General features: G+C 39.5%; 1 protein-coding gene across 1 annotated transcript; it reads right to left on the reverse strand.

Annotated features, from left to right (window-relative positions):
* Window positions 1-1,802: 1,802 nt before the first annotated feature.
* On the reverse strand, window positions 1,803-25,376 carry Mtpn (myotrophin). The gene is made up of 4 exons (XM_013021686.1): window positions 25,057-25,376; window positions 14,163-14,276; window positions 13,297-13,380; window positions 1,803-5,024 (listed from the first exon to the last, which is right to left on the reverse strand). The coding sequence occupies exons 1-4, from the start codon at window positions 25,126-25,128 to the stop codon at window positions 4,938-4,940; spliced, it is 357 nt and encodes a 118-aa protein (XP_012877140.1). The 5' UTR covers window positions 25,129-25,376; the 3' UTR covers window positions 1,803-4,937.

The raw sequence follows: 25,376 nt of genomic DNA on the forward strand, positions 1-25,376 counted from the left end.
TCAAGACTAGCGCTCTACCACTTGACCCACAGAGCCACTTCCAGTTTTCTGAGTGGTTTATTGGAACTAAGTCTCACAGCCTTTCCTGCTCAGGCTGGCTTTGAACCTCTACCACGCCCCCACTTAGCCAGTCTTCTTTTGACCAGCATGTAACTCATATTCACCTTAAGATTTTCTTCGGTGTTCAGAGATACAAGATTTAAACATTTGCTGTTTCACACAGTTAAAAACTTCCATTTCTCTACAAAGCCATGCTTGATGACATCCTGCTTATAGCTCTTCTTGCTCTCTCAGTCTTGGAATTGGACCTTTTTTTTTTTTGGGTCCGGTCATGGGGCCTGAACTCTGGGTCTTTTAGCTCTTTTAGCTCAAGGCTAGCGCTCTACCACTTGAGCCACAGCGTCACTTCTGGCTTTTTTCTTTTTTGCTTATGTGGTGCTGGGGAATCGAACCCAGGGCCTCAGGCTTGCAAGGCAAGCGCTCTACCACTGAGCCACCTCCCCAGCCCCAGGACCTTTTTTTTTTTTTTTAAATCTTAATTTTATTGTCAAGATGGTGTACAGACGGTTATAGTTACATAAGGTAATGAGTACATTTCTTGTCTAACTGGTTACTCCCTCCCTCATTTTTTCTCTTTTTCCCTCCTTCCCTAAACTGTACAGATCATTTCCAACATACTGTCTTGTAATCACTGCTGTGCAAGGCAGACTGCCGGGCTCAGCCCCAGAAAATGAACTGGTTGGTCTCAGCTGTGAGTCAACAAATTTGCATTTCTATTGAGTTTTCCAGAGAATGGTGATGGTGCTGGCCCAGGAATCCCTTATCTTAAATAGTAACTTAATTACAAATCCTTATGGCAATCTAATAAAACGAGTTGCTTCACAGTCCGGTGACAGTTGTTTTAGTACCAGAAACAATTCCATCTAAGCTTACTCTTTTAGAGCTATGACGTCCTCCACACCAATGATTTACTCTTCAACTGTACTCTTCAACTGCTATGTCCAGAAAGCTCTGTTCCCCTTTTTACAACACACTTAATAGATGCAATCATCTTCTTTATAAACTCTGATTCTTAAATTGAGAATGTTAGCTGGAAAAAAAAAATTCTTGAGATGATGAGGTACAGCCACACAGGTGTTTTGACAACATGGAAGTTCTGAAAGACAGCCTTTGCTGTATCTGAGCATCTACCTAGGTTTTCTTCTATTGGCAATATACTATTTCAAAAGTAAAGTCTTTTGGTTATTAACAAGATTAAAATCAAAATCAAACTAATTTCACCCATCTTGTGAAATTATATAATCTGGTTCAGTTCTGAGGCTCAAAGTAGCCACCTGAAAAGCATACCCTAAAAAGCACTAGTGGTCATGGACTTGGGAAATGTAGGTCCTAGGAAATAAGCAACCCCAAAAGACAAGGAGAGGATGAGGAGCTGAGCAAGCTCTGCCTGTGGAGAGGATGAGGAGCTGAGCAAGCTCTGCCTGTGGAGAGGATGAGGAGCTGAGCAAGCTCTGCCTGTGGCATCTGTTTGCTAAGTCTGCAAGCTTTTGGCCACACCTCACCTGTTTCCCATTCAACCAGACAACATTTACACCAGGCCAATTTGTATCAGGAGACTGACACCAAGAAAAGCCTTCCAATGACTAGTATGGTTTTCAAAATTTCATCTTTACTATGTTCCTTCTCCCTCCTTTTTTTTCTTATCAAGTTTGATAATTTAGATGAATTAAAAGTTCCAGCTAACTGTAGAGAAGACTGAAAAAGAAAAGTGACAGGGAGAAAGATACTGCTGACATGTTAGCTGTAGCACAATTCAAGTTTATTCCATTTGTTCTTGCAACACAAAACTTAAACACAGTATTATTTAGCATTCGGATGTACATGAACTAGGATACTTATGAGAAACTCAACTGTGTCAAAAGTATGACAATATGGAAAAAACTGAAATATATCAAAATGCACAAAGCACTAGTCTTCCTGTTACTGCTTAGAAAGATATGATTGTTCCTCCATTTACAAAATAGAATCAGAACGATTTAAATTTTTAAAATTTTGCATGCAAAACACTGCAAACTGCTCATTTATGTAGGAGGGCACTCTTACCAGCTTCTATACACAGTTGAGTATACAATATTGCATGGATGGAAACAGCAGCTCAGGTGAAGTTAAAAACAAAAATCAATGATTAAGTACATATAAATTTTAAATCTATTACCTGGGGACAGAAATCAATTTTTGTGGCTTTCACACACTGCACTTCCCTCCTACTCCTCTGTGCCGGCCAGGCTAGGTCTAGCAGGTGAGTGGTGCACAGCAGAACTATATGGGTAACTAACTGGGTGTGATATTAGGACTCTGCAGATCCCAGTCTGAAACTGCAGAGGGGTGTGTTAGTACTACCGGAAACCGGCAAACTGCCTGTTTGTACTTGCTACAGTGCATACAAAATGATTTAATACTATACTACAGAACATGCAAATTTTATTTATTTTTCTGAGATGTTAAATAGTAATTCAGTGAAGAACAAAACAAAACCTTTTGCTGATGCATGTAGTACCAAAAAGCAGATAGGGTTCTTAGCTTCCTTTACTCAAAGTGTTTATGGATTTATCTGCCAAGTGGTTCTGAAATACAATATAAATAACCTAGTTAAAAAAACAACAACACTGTAAACCACCTTGGTCAGCCTATTCTACAGGTTGTTTGCTCAAGCAACTGCTTCATAGTTATGGAGTATACAAAATAGCCAAGAAAGAAGGCAAAATAGCCTCTACTGCATTACATGGAACATGAGTATAGGGAGAATCACGTGGTTTTGATACCAGAATGACTGTGGGACACAGAGCGGTTCAGGAATGAAAGGACAGTGCACTCTCTGTAGCAGCCACTGCAACACTACACTGGAAAGAGAGGTGAAAACTGTGGAAAGTTCAGGCATTTTAAATAGCATTATACCAAGAGGTGGAAACAAGGATATCAAAACACTCTGGTGCACTATTTTTGATAGTTACAGAGTGTGCCCTCCATTTCCAATCAGGATGTTCAGTTAAGACAGCAGGAATTAGCCAAATATATCAAAGTATTTAAACCATTGTTTTGTGATTGTTTTCTTGAACATAGGAAAAATACAGGGCTTAGTTGAAAGGCCACAGGATAAAAAAGGAGTCATGGGGAAACACACACACACACACACACACACACACACACAATCAGCAACTGATCAATAAAACTTATTACCCAGGCTGACTGCTCTCGATAATAGTTTAACCCTGCTGTAGAATGCTACATTGCCTTAAAAATATCATTAATTTTATTATCCATAATCTAAATATAAGTCCCTAGCCCACCCCTACCCCTTTAAAAATTTGAGGTACATTCAATTATTATTGCATTAGTTGCCTAAGGGAAATCCCTACTATTTCTAGTAAGCTTATATGGATGGCAAAGCAAAGAGATCTTAATATTCGAAATGCAATATACCAAATCTAAGACTGTATGTTTTAATTAGTTTTACTACTTTAGTATCTGGAGATGTGTCTAAATTTTCTGCAGGTCCCAAGAACACCATTTTAGGGCACTGTATTTTAAGAACACAGAATTGATTATGAAGTTGTTACTCTTTATACAATTCACGATTCATAAAACAAAAAAAGTCTATTGTTCATAAAAGATACAAAGCATATTATGTAGGTGGATTGGCATATATGCAGCAGAAGCCTAGCAACAACTCAGGGAAACCTGGTGACAAGAACATTTTTAAAGGGATGGGGTTACATTTATCCAAACAATAAACCTCACCCCCGTGATAGCTTTGGTGCATTAAGTAATCGGAGTCCAAGAAGGGTCTAAGAGAGACATTCCAAAGAATATTTCTTGATTCTCCAAACATAATTTGAGGCTGAGTCACTCAAAAAGCAGATGAAGAGAATTCATAGGTACTAAGACAACTGTTCTGTTTTTATATGACACTAACCTACTTATGGCTATTATGGTTCTATTTTAGACAAGTTTTTTGTTTTGTTTTCTTGCAGTGCAAGGGACTGAACCTAGGGCCTTACTTATGCTAGGACAGCGCTCTACCACTGAACTACATCCCCAACCTGATTCTATTATTAAACCTCCTTTTACTACCAGCAGGAATATGAAAGTGTTTTAAATGTTACATAAATGTCTATGTCTGAACCTACAGGAGAAAAAAATTATGCATACTGGAATGATTCCTCCTTCAGACGTCTAAAATTTAAGGTATTATAAATAAAACTAGTCAGTTTTATCTAGAGACATGAAATCCATGTGAAAGGGGAGAGAAAATCCAAAATTCAATCATCCAGTAATTTGGAATTGTGCCCCTCCTCACTTAACCCAGCTTTCACATAGAGCTGAAAGTCTCTGAGGAGAGGTTTGGTCACCAACCACAGGCAGCGCTCTTAACTAGCCAGGATCCCCAGGAGAGTGCACTCTTAAGGCAGAAGGCTGTAGCTAATTGCTTATCTCAGCACCCTAAGTTTACATCACAGCAGCCACGACTGCTTGCAGCTATGGCTACCAAGTAAGTGGAGTTGGCCTTTGTATAACTAGACCTTCAACACAATCTAATTAATAAATTAGCTAGGGAGCTGTAAGGGTCAAATGAGCCTGGAATGCTCTGTCTTGGCTCTCCCTTGGGCATGAGTTGTATATTTTGTTAGAAATGGAAAAGAGGTTGGCTCGATCAGGAATCCCAGTAAAAGCCCGATCATTTTTCCCCCTCCTCCAAGACATGTTTTGTTTTTTTTCCTTTTTTTCTGGTAGTTTGATTTGTTATGAATTTCTCTCTCCCCTCACCACTCTCGAAAGTATTTAGCTGAAGAAGCTGGCAGATAGAGTGACAGACAGACAGGCAGCAGTGTGAGGCCACAGGAGAGTCATTCGTCCTGAGTTATCAGTCCGTCCATCCATCACTGGAGAAGAGCTTTGATTGCCTGGTTGTCAGTGGCTTCAAGGGCCGTCAGTCCATCTGGACCTTTCACAGATTTATCAGCACCCTGGAAAAGAGAGGAAAGGGCTCCATTAATGAATTCCATGGGTAAAAGACCGATCAGGAGGTCTTGTGACACAGGTTGATGTTTACACTGAAAACTTAAAACTACAGTGCCCCATCTGTATTAGTCTTTTACCACCCACCTACCCCTGCCCCCACCGTAATGGTTTTTGTGGCTCTCACTACACCATTTTTATGCGCTTCTCTAATATTCATCCTTGTTACCCTCTTTTCTATCTTTCAAACCCACTCTTTCCTGGCACCAAATAGTTCCCCCTTTTATAATCTTCATGTAAGCATCTTAATGCAAAGCTTTCTGGGTTTTCACTTCTTATATCATATGCTTCAGCCTGCACACATCTGTTTGAGTGACTGCAAACACAAGTCTGATTACCTTCTTAAAAGCTATGAACTGAAGCCTTACATATAAACTTGAAGGTGGACAACAAAATTTTAGGCATAATCTGTTCCCAATGCACCTTTAGTGACACTTCTTGTTAAATCCTTCTTCTCCAAATGCATGGCACGTCATTGCATTATTCAGTCTTCTTGTCCCTATAACTTTTTCCATTGCTGCCTCTGCTTGGAATGCCTCAATTCTGGTTCAGGCTCCTAATTAAGACACCAAGCTTCACTAGCTTTATGAAGTTACATTTGTGGTACTTGGGAGTCATTAATGACACTCTTAGTAACAACACATGACTGATTCCAAGATCACACCTGACTTTTTCATTCCTACATTATATACAACTCCTGTCCTAGCAATCACAATACTTCAATGGGCTAGCTGTTTCACACAGTTGTATCCTTTTACTACTACATTAAATATATTGAAAGCAGAGACCAAACTTACTAGATTTTTCATTTTTTTTTTGGGTCCGGTCGTGGGGCCGGCACTGTCCTTCAGCTCAAGGCTAGCACTCTACCACTTGAGCCACAGCGCCACTTCCGGCTTTTTTTTCTTTTTTTGCTTATGTGGTACTGGGGAATCGAACCCAGGGTCTCATGCATGCAAGGCAAGCGTTCTACCACTGAGCCACCTTCCCAGCCCTAGATTTTTCATTTTTAACACATTACAAAGGGCCCCAAACTAGACAATCATTATTCTCTTTTTTTTTGGGGGTCCAGTCGTGGGGCCTGAACTCTGGGCCTGGGCACTGTCCCTCAGCTCTTCAGCTCAAGGCTAGCGCTCTACCACTTGAGCCACAGCGCCACTTCCGGCTTTTTTCTTTTTGCTTATGTGGTACTGAGGAATTGAACCCAGGGCCTCAGGCATGCAAGGCAAGCGCTCTACCACTGAGCCACCTTCCCAGCCCAATCATTTTTCTTTTAATTTATTAAATCAATCAATGATAGGTACTAAGCATAATATAGTGTTATTTGTGGAAGACCGTATCGGTGGATCAATAAGGCATTTCTGCTGTGAACAGAAGCTTCCTAGCATACTACTTAAGTTATTCTTTTTAAGACAGTTTCAAAACAGAATAATATTATAAGTTCTTATATTGATTAGATCAGAAAACTTAAGTTTCTTTGCCTGTATGTTGAGCCTGATTCAGTTGTTTTCTGGGTAAAGAAAAGCTGTTAGGGCCAGGTTGAAGTGTAGACAGCCTGTGGATCATTCAAAACAGTAAGTTTTAAGGAGCAATGGTTTTTGATAACTGAATTACTTAATAGTATGTAGTAGATTACAGGGAATGTTTAAAAAATTGAATTGATGCTATCTTTACTCATGAGTAGTTTACAATCCAATTAAGAAGATATATAAGCAAGAAACAATATATTAACCTGCTTGTCTTTGTCTTTTTGACTTTTTTAGAAGAGGATTAGTAATTTAAGAATAGAAGGTTTATGCCTATACTGATAATGTGAGATTTTTCTTATAAGTAGCTTTCATGAAGATGTTTACTATAGCTTTACTCATCACTTGCCATATATGATGCAATTCGAATGCAAAATATGTAACTTCAGTCAAAATACTAGTACTTAGATACACACACACACACACACACACACACACACACACACACACAGCCTTAGTGGACATTTCTATATAAGGCTGTTATGATCTTAGAATATAATCAGTTGTCTTAGGAAAAAAAGAAAACTTAGCAATCGTGATTCATAATTCATGTGAAGAGAAGGCAGTTTGGAATCTAACACAAAAATGAATGTAAGGACTAAGATTACAACAGAGAATTAAGGCCCAGTCAAAGAATATGTGTTATAACCATTTTGGGGAGTGGAGGCTGGGGCTGGGCTTCAAACTCTGACTTCGTTCTCATTTGGCTCTTTTGCTCAAGGCTGGCACTTGTGTCACCTAGGTCACGTCTCTACTTCTGGCTTTTTTTTCCTGGTTACTTAAGAGGTAAGAGTCTTGAGGATTTGTCTTGGATAGCTACGAAACCAATCCTTAGATCTCAGCGTCATGTATAGCTATGATTACAGTCATGAGCCATCAGTGACTGGCTGAGGTTGATGATATTTGAATCAAGTCAGGATTTCAGCAACCTCATGTATATCTGAAGTAGGAAGTGAATCTAAAACTGCAATGATTTTAAGCACAGAAACAGCTTTCTGGGGTTTAAATTCTTTATAGCACACAAGTCTGCTGTGGTCCTCTCTCAGCAATTTATAGATTAATTTTTGTGTGTGAAAATACCATACAGAGGGGTTACAATTACATGGGCAAGGTAATGAGTACATTTCTTATTAAGCATTGTTGCCTCCTCCTTTGTTTCCCCTTCCCATCCCTTCCCCTCTCCTAGCACCCCACCCCGTCTGCCCAAGTTGTAAAGTTCGTTTTTCGATATAACGTCTTATACAGCTCATTGTTGCAATGGGTCCACCTGTATCTTATTTAAACATTTTGTTTTTTCCTTTCCCCTCCACAAATATTATCAATATCAAATACAGTGAAAACAGGGGTTATACCGTGGGGGAGGGACATACAAAGCAACAAAGAAATCATCTTATAAATATGTTAGAAACAATCGCGTGAAAAAAAAAAACATTTCATCAAACTCAATTCTTGTAGTCCAAATAAAATGAGAAACAGCAAACAGGAGGAGGCTGGTTACACTAAACAGTGGGAGTATATAAGAGATCTGATTGGCAAGAAAGCAAAACAAAACACAACAAATCCAATTTCCACTAAAGCTTAGCAATGAATTTAGTTATTAAGAATTCCAGAAAGCCAGGTGCTGGTGGCTTATGCCTATAATTCTAGCTACTCAGGAGGCTGAGATCTGAGGATCGTGGTTCAAAGCCAGCCCAGGCAGGAAAGTCTGTGAGACTCTAATCTCCAATAAACCATCAGAAAACCTGGAAGTGGTGCTGCGCTATGGTTCAAGTGGTAGAGTGCTAGCCTTGAGCTGAAGAGCTGAGGGACAGCGCCCAGGCCCAGAGTTCAAGCCCCATCACTGACCAAAAAAGAAGAAAAAAAAATTCCAGAAAGTCCAACAGACCCCAGAATGCCTGATGTAGATAAATATTCAGGAAAAGTTGGAGTGTGTCTTGTTTATTCTTAAGAGAAATGTATATAATTTCCTCAAGAAATTTTTTATTCAAAAGTTAAAATACTATTAGTATAAAGGCAGTTTTCTATTTTTGTCCACAGTACTTTTTACTACTAAGGCAAACCTATTTGTGTACTTGTTTACTCTTTTGTATTCACCTTAGAAAATGAGGTCTATCTCAAAAGGCATTACTTAGTAAGATGGCATATACACGTGAAGTCTCATCTTATCTGTTGACAACTTTAAAGCTGGAGAACACATTAAATGACATGTTCATTCAACAAGTATTTACTGAGTTTCTATTATGTAGTTCTGAAAAAAAATGCCACTGGATCACAGCCGCACCCTCATTTACATGTAGTTTATAGCTGCTTTTGTATTATGGTTGCAGAGATGAGTCATTATGACAGAGACCATATGGTATAAAAAGCCCAAAATATTTCCTATCTGGTCCTTCACAGAAAATGTATGTTGACTACTGTACTCTGGCACTGAGAATGAGACATCTTATGTTGCGATTTAGCTGGGACAGAGGAAACAATCACATATGCAAAGTTATCACTCTCATAAGTATTGCACTGAAAACAGATGGACAACAACCATTACCTTTTCTGATTCTCCAAATAATCCTGAAGTGTGAACAGCATCAATCCCACTGGTCGAGATAGAGCGATTTACTGGCTACTAAGTTGTAGAACCAGGTCTTAAGCCCAGGTTTTCCAACTTCATGGCTGAGCTCCTCCATCTGCACTACCCTGCCCCTGCCCCAACAATGTGCCCGCTATGCACTGTGAAACAGCAAACACTAACCACAGCACTGGCTGAAACGCTCACCTACCTGGCAGCTACATGTTGCTACCACTGTCTCATCTGTTCTCTCCTAAAAATTCACTCCATATAAATTGATTACCGTGGTGTGTGTGTGTGTGTGTGTGTGTGTGTGTGTGTGTGTGCGTGTGTGGTACTAGTGCTTGAACTTAGGGCTTCTCCCTTGGCTTTTCTGCTCAAGATTGGCACTTCACCACTTGAGCCACACCTCCACTTCCAGCTTTTTACTGGTTAGAGAAGGAGTTTCATCAACTTTTCTCCCAGGCCTGCTTTGAGCTACAATCCTTAGATCTAAGCTTCCTGAGTAGCTAGGATTATAGATGTGAGATATTTGGGCTTGGTTCTGATTAACTTTTTAAGAGTCAGGTACTTTAAAAGCTTTCCAGTAGTCACTCCAATAATACTAACATGAAAACCATGCATATACATGGGCACTGGGACACATTTTATATTTCATTTTATTTCTTACTTGGACATAGTGACTACAGTTCATTTTCAGTTGCAGATATAATAGGTATAACTTGTTTTGTTATTCTTTGTAAAACTATAATGCTGATACTAACCTCTGTACTGCATTTTTTTTAAACAAGGATTTTTCAGGGAAAAATTCATTGTGGAAATACAAGGATGAAGTGTAAATGAGTCTTTAATATTTTTTATTGTAAAGATACTATACAGAGGGGTGACAGTTACATGAATAAGGTAATGAGTCCATTTCCTATCAAGCATGTTACTCCCTCCTTTGTTTTTCCCCTACCATCCCTTACCTCCCCCACCACAGTTGTAAAGTTCGTTTTCAACATAATGTCTTGTAAATCTCATTCTTACAGTGTGTCAACCTATATCCTTATTTCAGCATCTAAAACAAAGCTATTTTCACTTCATGAAGCTTGTTTTCAGAAAACCCCTCATTCCTATAACAAGAATTCCCTCAATCCTGAGTGTATACTAATGTATTTAGTAAGACTTTATAATGTGTGAGGCTTTTCAGCAGGCTTTTATATACACACCATCTCATTAAAGATTTGGCTATAAAGTCATGGCTCTGGAGCCACACTGACAGGATGTGAACACCCATGTATCCTTTGTTATGGTCTGAATGGGTCCTCTAAAAGCTCATCCGTTACAAACTTCATCCTTAACTGGGAGGTAGAGCCAATGAGGTTACCAGGTCATAATGGCTCCAGATAATGAATGGATTAGTGTTGTTAGTGGGGAGTGAGTTCTGTGAAAGTGGATTTGTTATCAAGACAACTTCAACCCTTTCTTGTTCTTTACCCACCTTGCTCCCTTTTGCCTTCTGACCTGCAATGATGTAGCACAGAGACCTTTGCCAGATGCTGACCATGCTCTTGGATTTCCCAGGGTTCTGAACTATGAACCAAATCAATTCCTGGTCACTATTAATTAACCCAGTCTGTGGTATTTGGTTAAAAAAGAAAATGAACTTTATCAGCTGTATAATCTGGACAGTTTTCTTAATGATAAAATGAGGGTTTAAGGTACCCACTTCATATTGGGATGGTTAGAAGAAGTAGCTGATGTAAAGCACTGAAAACAGTACTTGTACTTGGGAAGTATCATTTAGCCATGAGCTATTTAACCTTACCAACTCTATGTGTTAAGTATTGGTCCCAGGTTATAGAAGCAAAGCTGAGGCTGTGATGTTAAAGAACTTGCTCAAAGCCACAGAGCTAGACAGAAGCAAAACTGCAAACTAAACTGGGGTTTCTGCCATCAGTATAGGTCCCTAACAGAAACCATCTAAAATAGTGAGGTACTCTGGCCTAAGATTTGTGAAACCTATCGACTGTTTAACAACTGGCTCTTCAGAAACTACAGGGTAAATTTTAGGCTCCTTATGATGCAGTCTCTTCTCAAAATAATGCAATCACAGAAGCAGTGCTCAGTTAAGTCTTTCTGTCATAAAGATTATGTAAAACCAACCATAAAATGTGTGCTTGAGACTATGGAGCTGCTCATATTTTACCTTAGGTAGAATACTGGATGAAAATGGAACTTAGTTACAAGTGCACCTATCTGCTTGTGCTGCAGATAGAACTGACTTCTAGTCCTTCCTTACATCTGATCTTCAGCTCAAGCCATAAAATTGCTTCCACAGACACTTGGGGACTTAATAATGCTAGAATTTCACTATTAAGGGACTGGAAAAACAAAAGAACAGAAGATATGCTAACATCATAAAGATAATCAGATTTGATTGTTTTTAGTATTTTCTGAGCAGACTGACTTTGTGTCTCAACGATTGAGGAACAAGTTACCTTAAGAGTGCTCTGAAATAACTGTGAGTCACTAAAATTAAGAGTTGCATAATAATTGGTGGCTATGCATTGTTTCCTGACTGCTGTGCTGTTAGCTGCCATTCTTCTATTATGGATGTCAGTTACACAAGCTCACATGCTTCTCCTTTTCACTTACTCTATATTCAATTTCCTAGGACACCTCTTAGAGTGTACTTTTTTTTTGTAACCTGTTTCAGCTACCTGATATTTCTTATTAATTTTGCTAATATTTCTTATGTTTTAGGGGTAGTTCATATAGTAAACAATCCTAAACTAAAAGAATCCCACAGGCTTTTAAGAGAGCAAAGACCTGTGGCTGAGAAGAAAAGGTCAAGGGAAAACAGTATTCTCTTTTATAAATTATCTGTAAGTAGTGGTACAAAGGAGTTTATGAATACAATGAATGCATCTTAAGCAATGTGACCCCTTCAACATTCTTATTTATCCCTCCCCTGCCCATCCTCTTCCCTCACTCTTGGTGAGGGAATTCCCATGGTTGGTGCCATGGGAATTCAGTCAGTGCTAGAGAAGGGAGCTGACAAGGCAAAAAGAAATCCTGGTGGGTGGCTCAAGTCCAGGGTCAAACTGTGCCTCAACTGTATGGTTACATGAGTTACTGACTTATGTAACTTATGTAAACAGACTGTTTAAGTCTGTTTCAGCAAGATTTAAGGACCTACAATACAAACAGCCCTAACTAATAAATCTTTCATGAACTATGAACCATTATTTGTAGCCTCTGGCAACAAGATTTTGGTACAGTAAGCAAGAAGTATTTCTCCAGGGATGAAAGTGAACAATGAGACAGTGACTAGAAATCTTGGTGAGCATAACCTGCCACAGATGCTGTATTCATTACTTTATTTCCACTTATTTGTGCTTCTTAAGAGGCCTGTATTATCTAAGAGATCTGTAGCAGTATCATATGTACCACCTAAAACCTGCTATTGATATGTATCCAGAATATAAAACAACAAAAAAAACCTTAAATCAGGATTTGAGTTTAAAATGAAACTAAGTATAGGGGAAACAAAACAAGAACTTCTCTGTTTTAGAGGGTATAAAATAAATACTTTTAGAATCCTGCCTTTTTTTCCAATTCTCTCTATAGTAAAAACTATTACAGTAAGGCACATAATATAAATATATTTATATGTAAATATATTACACATATATCTATGGCACTACCGGGAATTCAACTCAAGGCTTTATGTATTGCTTGGCCAGGGGCCTACCACTGCATTCTTTTGTTTTAGTATTTGGTTGAGGCCTTCCACTGTAGCCTGGGGCCAGCCTAGACTGATCATCCTACCTAGGGTCTCTGTATAGCTAGGATCAGAGGCTTACTGATTGAGAAGAAGTCTCCTTAACTTTTTGCCTGAGGTGGCCTCAAACTGAGATCCTTTGATCTTTACCTCTTGAGTAGTTGGGATTACAGTTCTGAGCCACTTCTAGTTAGACCAGCTATTTTAAGTAACAGTGTTCTAGATCTTAATTTTGGATAATGCCTCTAGCTTACTACTGTCTTTGTAGCTATACATAATTCAAATAACAAGCAAGTAGTTAGCTTATATAGTTACACTGTAATGAGAGGAACAAAGCAATAAAAATGAGCAATTGACCTCACCTTTGAAAGAAGCAATTTCACACAGGAAACATGACCCTCGTAGACAGCAGACAGAAGAGGAGTAATATGATGTTTATCTGGAGCCTATGAAGTGACAAAAAGAATTTTACAAGATCTTTTTAGATCTAATTCAAGAACTTACCAACATCTTAAAATCTGTAAATACCTACTTGCCTTTCTATACCACAATTACTCCAAAGGGATAAATTTGTGGACTCAGAGAGTTAACAAAAAGCACAAATCCACAAGAAGCAATGTTTCTGTGGGAATCTGTGGAAGGGAACTCTGACCTCAGCTCACTTACTATGTCACTACTTCAGTAGTTTCTTTGAGCCTAAGTGTCTTACAAGCATAGAAATGCCAATGTGATTCAGGATGAGCAGTCAGGGGCCAAACACAGGCAGAGGCAGGGACAAGAGAACTACAACAGTGAGAACTAAAAACTGAAAAAGTACATCTCTCCTGCTGTCAAGGTTACTAGTTCCAAAACTGAAATACAGAAGACACACAGGGCTAACGTCAGGAGGTAAGCACTCCTGCCTCATCACTTGCTCTTCTACCTTTATACTATTCTCCAGATTAGATGGAGCTTTGGACTTCAAGTCCTATGCGCTGCTACATGACCTATGCTACCTACAGACGGCGGTCATTTCCCAAGCTTTAGACACTGAAAGGGTATGGCCACGAGGGAATCAACAAACCCTCAGTTTATCAACTTCAAAAAGTCAGTCTGTTTGGCTGGGTTTTAAAACCCCAACTATGTATTTCTAAGTTACAAACAATTTGCTTATCATTTTGGACTACGTTATTTAAGACAGTCTCCTTAAAACACTGCTCTTCTGTATTCATGTATGCCTTATACATACATTAATATCTGCTCCTTTCAGCAGCAGAAACTCCAAGATTTCCAGCTGTCCACAGTCTGCTGCATAGTGAAGAGGCTTTCTTCCACCTTCTAGTGTCCGGTTGACATCTTCTCCCTTGTAATGACAAGTCAAATAAAAACAATAGATGGATGGAAGTCTAAAGAAAGGGAATGGGGGAACTAACTGAATTTCATGAAGCAATTATATTTCTTGCAAATTCAAATGAACAAAAACTTGAAAAGTTCACATAATAACACACAGTATAACTGTAATTTGAGTCCTAACTGGTTAACATAAATAGAGATATTCGGTGTTTAAGCTTTCTTATACTTCTTATTTAACAAAGGAGACTGACTGCACTGGAAGGCCTGCCTGTGTGACTGATAGAAACAAAAGATTCTCACATGCAGAGACGCTGCAAAACACTTCAGAAGCTTACTGCAATAAATGTTTATATTAGAAAAGTAAAAGGACGAGTTAGTGGTCTTTCATCAAGATAAATCAGATTAAAAAAAAAACACAGGCAAAGCAAGCAAGAGAAAGATCAGAGCAGCAAACTAACAGAAATATATGGAGAAAAACTGACTCAAGATAATCAACACAACTGACAAGATCTTAAGAATGAAGGCACAGGGTGTCAGTATCAGGTCCTACAGATCACCTTCCCACCAAGAACGCTCGAGGCCCCAAATGATTCACTGCCAAATTCTACCAAATACCTAAGGAAGACCAATACTAATGCTATACAGAATTACAGAAAACAGAAGATCCATTCTAAGATCAGCATTATTCTTATTTTAAAACAGATACTACGAGAAAAGGGTCCCTCTGAGCATCGTGGGCCCTGTGAAGAACTCCTCCTTCTATCCAATGCAATTTCCCTAGTTACTTAATCTTACCTAACTTCTCACTGCCCATTTAAGTTCTACTTTTACCTAGAGAGGTGGTATTAACTTGTGGAAAAACACCAGGCAGGATGGAGAATCTTTTCGCAGCTAAAGGTGATTTGGATATTTCTAACATCACTCAGAGGCCATACAAAATTATCAATACAAGCGCACAGGCAGCTGACAAGAAGCACAAGTGTGTGTTTCACTTATGTGTGCAATGACTTATATGGCCCTTAGGCTGGAAGCTCCTTCCAGTGCTAGGCTCCAGTTGTTACTGCTATACCCACTCCAGGCTGATATTAAGCTTGGCTTGGTGGGCCTTGGGTTTCTTCATGGCAAAACAAACAACAAAAATTGGCTGTGCTAACTTCCCTGTCTTTTTAGAATTTGTGTGTGTGCATTTTATATTTTTAATGTCACCTACCCCCATTCTAGATTAGGAAAATAGGTTTTTATTTTTTGCATTTGTAGCTACAAAAACAGAGTACTCAAAAGAATCATAAATGGAAGCTACACCACTGAGAAAACCCAAGCTTCTGTGAGATACTGGTATGAAATTATCTGGCTTTTAAAAGATGGTGACAATTCATGGACTTTCTTCACCTTTTTCCATCTGTCTCCCCTACTTTAACTCATTTTACTATGGAATATAAACATGCTCACATGTATGTGACATATCTGTAACAGCTGCATACTTCCTTTTTAATTCCAGTGCATTTGATATACATTTCAAAAGTGTGATTTCTGACAGGCCTACACTGTACTAGATTGTTTACAGGAATAATAAACATGCACCTTGAAAAGCATTCTTTGTACTATTTCTAAATGAAATGGGTACCTGACACTGCTGAGAACTCTTTTAAGGCTATTCTTCAAGAGAAATAATTCTCTTCCTTTGATCTTCAAGGTGTGTACTCATCCATACAATTGAGTTCTAAGGCCAAGTACATACTGTACTGTCACAGAGACCAGAGCCCTCCCAAAGCTACTAACAAACAGCAGATTAAATTAGCATATGTGATCATTTCATAGCACAGCATGTAAGTACTGGTCATCTGATAGGAGAAAGTAGCAAATGTATTAAATACACCAACGTCTGCAAGAGTCAATTTCCCATTTAGCTAGATGTGAGTCAAGATTGCAGTGCTTAGTAGTTTTCAAATAGTAGGTTTTCTTTTTTTTTTTCCCCTCTGGGAAGAATACTATGGTCCTTCTTTCCTTGTTTTTGCCTTGACATTCCATTTTCCAACTCTTACTTCTCAACATCGCCCCTGACCAACCCCCCTCCTCCCCTCCCCAGCGCCCTCACTAACAGCCCCATTTCAGAGTAACTTTGCAAAAATCTTGTACCACTGTACTGGTGACAAGCAACAGTGTCCAAATTACAACAAATTCACATGCTTTGATAATTTTGTTTGGAACTTTACAACAGAAAACAAATGGCTTAACAAAAAGGAAGATCTGAGAAATATAAAAATCAACCCACTTTTATTTTCTAGCACTCTAATTTTTTTAACATAGCTGTGTATTTTCTTAACAAAATATACAGCTCCTTTGTAAATTTTAACCATATGAAAGAAAATAATTTAGAAACCTTACAATGATCTTATTTGCTATGTTTCTGTATACCTGATTGAACCTCTGAAGAAAACTCATCCTCAACAGTATTATTCCAATTGCATTTACCCTTATCCAACACAGTGGCTGGCACTGTAGATGTTCAAATGATATTTGCTGAATAAACTATGAATGAACCAGTGAAAACTGCTAACTAGCTGGCCTTGTCTTTTATGTATGCTGTTGGAAACCAAGACAGTCATGGGACTGGCAGGACAGCTGGGGAGGAAATTCTGGAACATTTCTGGCAGACATTTTGATAGTTGGAAAGTTTTTCTAGAAATTCCTTTCGGTTTAAAAATCATTTTAGAGAAAACTTTGCAACAACATAGAACTGTATTACAAAGAATTGAGTTTGCAGGAAGAAATCTTCCAGTCTTACTGGTACACTTCTATATTGTGAGAAGTAATGTGCTAGTAAGTGTAGGTTTTAATACTGTTTCACTAATGCTACTGAAAAAGTAGTGGTAATTCCTATTTTTCACAGGACTATAAAGCTTTTAAGTCAGACATGGCTAAAAAAGTTCTAAAATTCTAAAATGATAGTCAAGAGAGTTACAAATGGAAGCTAGCTTTACATTTACAAAAATATTGTCACAACAGCCAGTTGCCAGTGGCTCATGGTTAGAAGCCAGAGTGCTGGGCAGCAAAGTCTGTGAGACTTTTTTAAAATCTCCACAGCTGAGGCTCAAGGGTCTATAGGCTTGAGCAAAGAAGTTCAGCAGTTCAGGAACAGTGTCCAGGTCCTCCGGGTTCAAGACCCAGGACTGGCGCAGGCACATGCACGTGCACACACACACACACACACACGCACACACACACACACCCCTCCACAACAACAGTGTGGAAAGCTGGATAAAGTTTGAGTTTTCAGAAGTAGGGAATATTCTTTCTGCTAAGAGACATCATTTGAGGGCCATACAAAATTATCAATACAGGCAGACAGCCTTGGGCAGCTGGTGAGAATCACATGTGTCTGTCTTGTTAGATAGAAAATGATTTGCCAAATAAAGATACTAAGAGTAGTTCCTAGAATTACTGGGCAGGTTGGAGAAATGGACAAGAAGCAAGGAGGCTTAACAGCAAGAAATAAAAAAAAAAAATCAAACATGCCCCCCAAACTATGTAGCCACAGACGACTGTACTACTGATGCTTTTGTAGTCTCCTGTTTCTTGTCCATTTCTCCAATTAACCACCAAAAGCTGGACGTGCAGATGAACCTGAGTTCATGCCCCAGTCTACTCACTGCGTGCGCACACATACATACATATATACATACATACGCGCACACACACGCATGCATGCACGCACTCAGTAGTGTTGTGGTTTGTTCTCCAAAGACCCGTGTACTGAAAGCTTGAATCAATGTGGTGATGGGGACTGAACTTTAAAGGTGGAGCAGGTAGGAGGTCCTTGGATGCACTTTGGGTACTATCCTTGAAATGGTAATATGGTTAAGTCCATGCTCTCTCCTGCCTCTTGTCTGGCTTTGTGATTGCTTGTTCCCACACATACTCTCACCAATGCCGTGTGTACCAATGTGGCACAGCAAAGAGGACCTCCACTAGAAATGAGCCGTTACGTTAGCCCCATGTCCTTGAACTTCAAGGAGCTGAAACTAAGTAAACTCTGAACAAGTGGGTGTGGCTTCAGGTGTTTTATTTCAGAAATGAACAAGTGACTGATTCAAGCAGAAACTTACCGAACAGGTGAAGTAAAGCCTGAAAGATTATGCCAGGATAGGTTAGCATCAAGTATCCCATGATTTATTAGAAAACAAAAGATTGTGGTAGGGGAAAAAATACCCATTCAAGGTAAGGAAAACAGAATAAAATTTCTAGTTCTAATTGACAAGGATCTGGTCAAGACCTTTGACATCCCATTTTTTCTTATCTACAAAATAAGTTAGACTAGGCCATCTTTAAAGTTTTGTTTCTAAACAAATTTGTGGTTATAAATGATAGCTAAGAATTACTGAACTCACCATATGCCAGGCATGTAATTACAGAATGTAATTTAACAAATTACATTCCTATTTCATGACTAACTTCAGAATAAAGAGTAGAGAAGGGGCAGAATAGCCAAGTTACAAGACTGTTTAAAGCAAAGTAACTATAGGAATAACATTTGCAAGCCTCAGGAAAATATTTACAGGGCTTGTACAAATCTATTAAAAAAAACAACAGGCCAATTACCTATTAGAAAGTGAAGAAAGATTTAAATGTGAAACTTGAAGAATACAAATGACTAGTAAAGCTCTGTAATGTTCAACCTCTTTTTTAAAAAAATGCAAACTGAAACAACGCATCATTTTTTACCTAAGCGGCAAAATTAAAAAGCTAAATGGTGTGAATGAACTATCAGTCTCATGTGCTGATGTGTATCTAAATCCTTGAATATTATCAAATGTACTAGAGATGTATTTTCAAAACTTAAGATCTATTGATTGATAGACTGTCACTATAATATTAATAGCAAAAAATAAACTGGAAACAATGTTTACCAAAAAGAATCAGTGCGATATATTACATGATACCCATAAAATGGAATACGATGTATCATCTTATAGGGGAATAAATTTCAATATGAAGTCCAAGAAAAAGTCCCAAGGAATTTTTACAAAAGCAAGTGCTGAAATATTGACAGAATTTTTTAAAGGGGAAAATGGTTAAATGAATTTTCAATGTTTTCTGAAATTACTAACAAATCCCTTAAGAATGGCTAGGGCTGGGATGTAGCTCAGTGGCAAAGCGCTTGCCTGGCAAGTGCAACATCCTAGGTTCGATCCCCAGCGCCAAAAAAGAAAAGACAAAAAAAAAAAATACAGTTTAAAAAAAAAAAAAGAATGGCTAACTTTTAATTAGGAACTGGGCAGGGGAAGCCTTCACCTTTCAGTCCTAACTGCAGTATTTTTACCTGTGCTGGAATGAATTTGTCTTTACTTCCTAAAGTTACTGGTTACATAGGTAGGATTTCAGGCTAATGTTTGTCTTCTGTATACTTTCCTGTCTTAAAAATAACCTATTATGTTTTATATAATAAATAAACTAGTCAGGGAGAATAGGAAATGAAATACTTCATTTCACTTTTTTCAAAAGAGCTTTAGTTTTTAAAATATAAGCATGTATCCGTAATTTAAATCAGCTTTGATGCACTGAACAATACCTATGCCAAGAGAAAACTGTTTAAAATCCTAAAGCAAAATACGTTTGAGCAACTACATGTTCCAATGTAAAGAAAGAGCTTCTACTACGTATTCAAAGAAAAAAAGGCTGAAAGTATAGTACCTATGCTGTACAAAGTTTATTTTATCTACTTGAGGTACCAATCAATATAGGAAGATACAGGGCTGGGATGTAGCTCAGTGGCAAAGCAAGTGCAGTGTCCTGGGTTCAATCCCCAGTACCAAAAAAGGGAAGACCAAAAAAAAAAAAATGGTATTTCATATTGAGTCACCAGTCCTGCTGCCAAAAAAGCAATGCAAGTAATATTTTCTTCTGATGATAACCTGATAATTTAAAAAAGAATGAAAAATAAAAAGGAAACTAAAACCACTAACAGCAAGATAAGACTCTTAAATTGGCTATTTTATTAATAAAATGAGAAATGATTCCAGTAAGTGTTGCAATTTCTAAAGATTGAAGTTGATGCCTTTCTCAGGTTCAAGGGATTCTATCCTCTCAGTGGGTGCACAATAGTTGCTTTTCAAACTTATTTAAGTGTCAAAGGCAGATGTAATTAGGGTGGGGGTTGAAGAGGGAAAGGAAACAACAGAGAAGGGGAAGTTTGAGGCCTGATGTATAGTATTTCACAGCAAGTGAAACAGAAGAACGTGTAAACAAGTGAGTACATTTATTAGATCTGCTAGGAATTCTTTGTTTTGTTTTTGGTCTGTTGTGAGGTTTGAACTGTGGGCTTGGGCGCTGTCCCCGAGCTCTTCAGCTCAAGGCAAGTGCTCTACCGCTTGAGCTACAGCACCACTTCTGGTTTTCTAGTGGTTTATTGGAGATAAGAGTCTCATGGACTTTGTTGCCCAGGCTGGCTTTGAACCATGATCCTCAGATCTCAGCCTCCTGAGTAGCTAGGATTACAGGCCTGAGCCAACAGCGCCCGGCTTCCGCTAGGAATTCTAAGGGGCTACTTATCAATTCAATGCATAAGCATCTTCCTCAAAGAACTTCAGACCCTCAAAAAAGTTCAACTTTAAGTAGTCTCAGTAGATCAATAGCATCTTGTCCTGGTTTTCAATTTTTAACACTGACGTGCACAATTAGTATCATATCTTATTCTTTGAATTATCTAGCACTGTTGAAAATTAAAGGTCAAGGTCAAGGGTTTGTAAAGTGGTTAATACAAGAGTTTTGAAACTCCTTCAGAATCCATGGAACTGAGTTCAAATCTCAGCTTTACCATTCAAAAGCTTTATGAGCCCAGGCAAATTATTTCATCTTTGCCACATTTCTTCACTTCTAAATGAGATTGGTAATATTCATTACATAGAGATGTTAACACCAATATACTGCCTTGCAAAGCTCAAGTTCAAAACTCTTAAGCTCATAAAACATTATTTTAAAAGTATATTTAATTTAAACAAGAAATCTCCATAATTACTTGTTTCTTCCTAAGACAAGGCTTGCTGAATTGTGTAGGATCACATTTTAAACAAAAAAGAAGGTGCAAGGTAAAATTATGACTATAAATACAAAGATTCACAAACTGTCAAGCAATCAGACATACAGACATATCATACCAGTCTATTAATCAGTAGTAGGTATTTATATATTGCCACACTTAATTTTGGGAGGTGGGAGTGCAGGTATTGGGGTTTGAGCACAGAGCTTCTACCACTTGGTATTTTCATTTAAAGCTGGAACTCTACCACTTGAGTCATACCTCCATTTCTGGCTTTTGGCTGCTTAATTGGAGGTAAGAGTTTCAGACTTTCCTGTCCTAGCTGGCTCCAAACTGTAAACCTCAGATTTCAGCCTCTGAGATTACAGCCATAAGCCACCAACTCCCAGCTTATACTTCAAAAAAACCCTCCAAAACCAAAAAACTGTAGCTACTTTTCTGCCTTCATAATTTGAACTAATTTGTTGTAAATGTTTCTTGTGATACTCCCTCCACTCTCTTTTCTTCTTTAGTGAATTCAGGGCCTTGCACTTGTTTGGCTGTTATTTTACCATTTGAACCTTGTTTCCAGCTTGGCTTTTGGATGATTATTTTGGAGATGGGAATTTTTCAGACTTTTCCATCCTGGATAACTATGAACTACAATTCTTGAGATCTCAACCTCCTGAATAGCTACCATTACAAGAGTGAGCCACCAGTGCCTGGTTTTTCTCATTTTCTTAATGTGCTTATTTCTTTTAGCCCATTTTGAGTTAAGAAACCAGCTAATTATTTCAAAGCAGACTGGTAAAATGAAGTGGTTAGCTTTTGATTCAGACAGGCTGGATTTAAATCTCCGTATCTCAGGCTACTCACTTTGTGACACTGTCAAATTACTTAACTCTTTTAAACTTCATCTTTAAAAATAGAACTGTTGAAATGGCATGGGAAAATGCAAATGAAACAGGTAAAAGCAGAGTGCTTTCTACACCTGGCAATATAAATTAACCAGCCAATGGCATTTATCCTTATATAACAAGTGAAGTTTGCCAAAATCATACTTAAGAATAAGAAGAATTTCTCTTGTGTGTGTGTGTGCTGGTACTGGGGCATGAATTCAGGGCTTTGGGCTCTTGCTTAGCTTTTTCTGCTCAAGGTTGGAGCCATCCATACCTCCAGTTCTGGCTTACTGTTGGTTGACTAGAGGTAAGAATCTCTCAGATTTGTTTGTCAGGGTTGGGTTCGAACCTCACTCCTCTGATCTCAGCCCCCTGAGTAGCTAGGATCAGAGAGCTATTGGTACATGGCAATAAAAAGAATTTCTTAGCAGAAACATATTTGTTGATACTGGGCCTTGAACTCAAGGCCTTGCGCTCTAGTTCAGTTTTCTCACTCAGGCCTGGCTCTCTACTACTTGACTCACATCTCCACTTGTTGGTTTTCTTTTGTTGGTTAATTGGTGATGACTCTGAGAATCTGCCAAGCTGGCTTTGAATTTTATCTTTAGACCTGAGCCTCCTGAGGTGCTAGGATTATAGATATCAGCCCAAAGAAGGCAGATCTTAAGCTGAAGCCAAAAATATTTTTTTCTGGAAGAGATGGTATTTATGCCTAAGAGTAGGCTGGAAGCTAGGGATTAATGTGTGGTCAAGGAAGATGCAAAAGTACAAAGAAGATTTCTTGTATGAAACATTGTAGTAGGTCTGGAGCAGAGGGTTTTCAGAGAAGTGACCTTATAAAGCCAGGACCAGAACTTAGGATATCAAAGGAAGAAGGAACTGCTCTTTCAAATAAGTGATTAAAAAAAATTACAGGGTACTTTAAAGGCAGGGTAAAAGATTAGCTTAAAAAATCAAATCAAAAATCAAGATGCTCAGATTCACATAATATAGAGATCTCTCCAGGTTCAGTTACATTATACAGAGATCTCTCCAAGGTACCTGTAGAAACTGACTTGGAAGGCAATTCAGAATGGGCATGGGGTGAGAACACAACTACAGTCAAGGAAATGTAGGCCAGGCTTCATAGCAACAGCAACTAACATAAGGTAAGAATACAGAATAAAGTATAGGTGAGAGCCACTAAGAAGGTAGTCTTGACAACCCTCAGAAATGTGCTTTGAATGAATGGCTGGGTCGTGTGGTAGTAAGTCAGGATGGATGGAGACAAGAGAAATATTTTCAATTGTATTATCATTCAATGAATACTTATCAACTTTCTTTATATGTCAAATAACCTAAGTGCCACAAAAGGAAAACCAAAAGCCACCGGCTGTCAAGCACTACAGTGACACACTACATCTACTGATGCTCCAAATAATTTTTTACCCTCTACTTAAATAGAAAATAATTCAGCTCTCACTTTGCCATTAGCTGAAAAAGCAGTGAATCACAGGCAGCCAGTCCTAAAATTCCACCACAAGTAACAACTAAGCAGATGAAAAATCTGTATTTTAATTTCATTAGAAGGAGAAAAACTACCTTGCACAATCCTGCAACTTTTAAGAAACCCTGTTTCTTCTTACTTGCTTCCTATCACAGACCTGTGAGGTAGCATACTGGAGGTCCTTTGAATAATTGAAATCTACACCCAGTTTTCACACTTTGAGAAGGTGAGCAGGAAGCTCTTCACAGCTATATCATAAAATTATAGTCTTGGAAGGTATTAAAAAAAATCCCACTTTTAAAGTGGTAAGAAACATTAAGTTCTATTGTGACTACAAAAGAGGGGAACAAGTTTCAGGACCTAAAGGCAAGGTAGAACTTTTAAAGTTTATTATTCCATCAGAGTGGATTCTGGTTTTTACTTTGGGATTAGCTTTGAGTTAGGCTTTCTTAATCACGATTTTACACCAAAATATACTATGACTAAAGGGCAGTATTACCTATTACATATGTGGAACAATCTTGTTGAAAAAAAACACTAAGATTTTCTAAACACTCTGGTTGCCAATTGCCAACTTTACACTTGAAACAGAGGCTTTTGGTAGTGGTGGTTGTGTGAGAGAGGGACAGGCCACACCCTAAGTTAACACTTCACAGTCAAGTGACAGAGTTTCAGAATCTGACCTATTGCTATTTTTGGTTGTTCCCCCCCACCCACCCCCAATACATTCTTTAAATTCCTGCCAGTCCTAAAATTAAAAGAAAATCCTCCTCTGATATTAGGCGATGTTCTCCTCAGTAACTGTCAAGCCCAAGGTGGAGAAATAGTTCATTCAAAGAAAAGCTTTAGGCATGAAGATAAGGGCCTAGATTCAAATGATCAGTGGTCTCAAAGAAACTCCCTCCCCACCCGCCTCCTCCAGCTCCACCCCAGGGGGTCAGGAGGGCAGGGGGAGCCCACTGCAGGGCAGAACGGGACCCACTTACTGTATCCCTCCTTCTTTCCATTTGGGCGCTCGTGAATGGTATCCCTGGGTCCCCGGTGTCATTTCCATCCTGAAGGCCCCTAGCTTGGGGCCTCCCCCCCCTCCCACCCTGCCACCCCCTCCCCACCAGCCCCATCCCCGCTCCCATCCCTCCCACGCCCTAGCCCCTCCCCCTCCCCCTAATTCTCCCCCCTCATTCCCCCTCCCCAGCCCCATTCCAGCTCCCTCTCCACTCCCCATTCCCCCAGCCAGCTCGCAGCTGGCCCTCCCGGGCCCCTCCCCCAATTCCCCTCCCTCCTCCCCCCTCCCCTCGGGCCCGATCCCAGGTCTCCCCACTCCCCATCCCTCTCCCCTCCCCGTCGCCGCCCCCCCTCGCCCGCGCGCCCACCCCCCCTCCCCGCTCACCTTGGCCACGTAGTCCTTCACCTCATCCAAGTCCCCGTTCTTCAGGGCCCACATGAACTCCTTGTCGCACATCGCCGCGGCGGGGCGGACCGGTAGGCCCGGCGGAAAATGAGGAGGCGGTGGAGGCCGAGGGCGGATTCCGCCGGGCGAGCGGGAGGCCGGGCGCAGGGCCGGCGGCGGCGGAGGCCTCGGCGGGGTGAGGCTGCCGGCGGGCGCGGCGGGTGGCGGCGGCGGCGACCGTCCGGGCAGGACACTGAAAGTTCTGTAGCGGCCACCGGGCCCAGCACAGCAGGTTCCGCCTGGCAGAGGAGAAGCTGGAA

Source organism: Dipodomys ordii, unplaced genomic scaffold (assembly GCF_000151885.1).
Source record: "Dipodomys ordii isolate 6190 unplaced genomic scaffold, Dord_2.0 Scaffold56, whole genome shotgun sequence".
NCBI lineage: Eukaryota > Metazoa > Chordata > Mammalia > Rodentia > Heteromyidae > Dipodomys > Dipodomys ordii.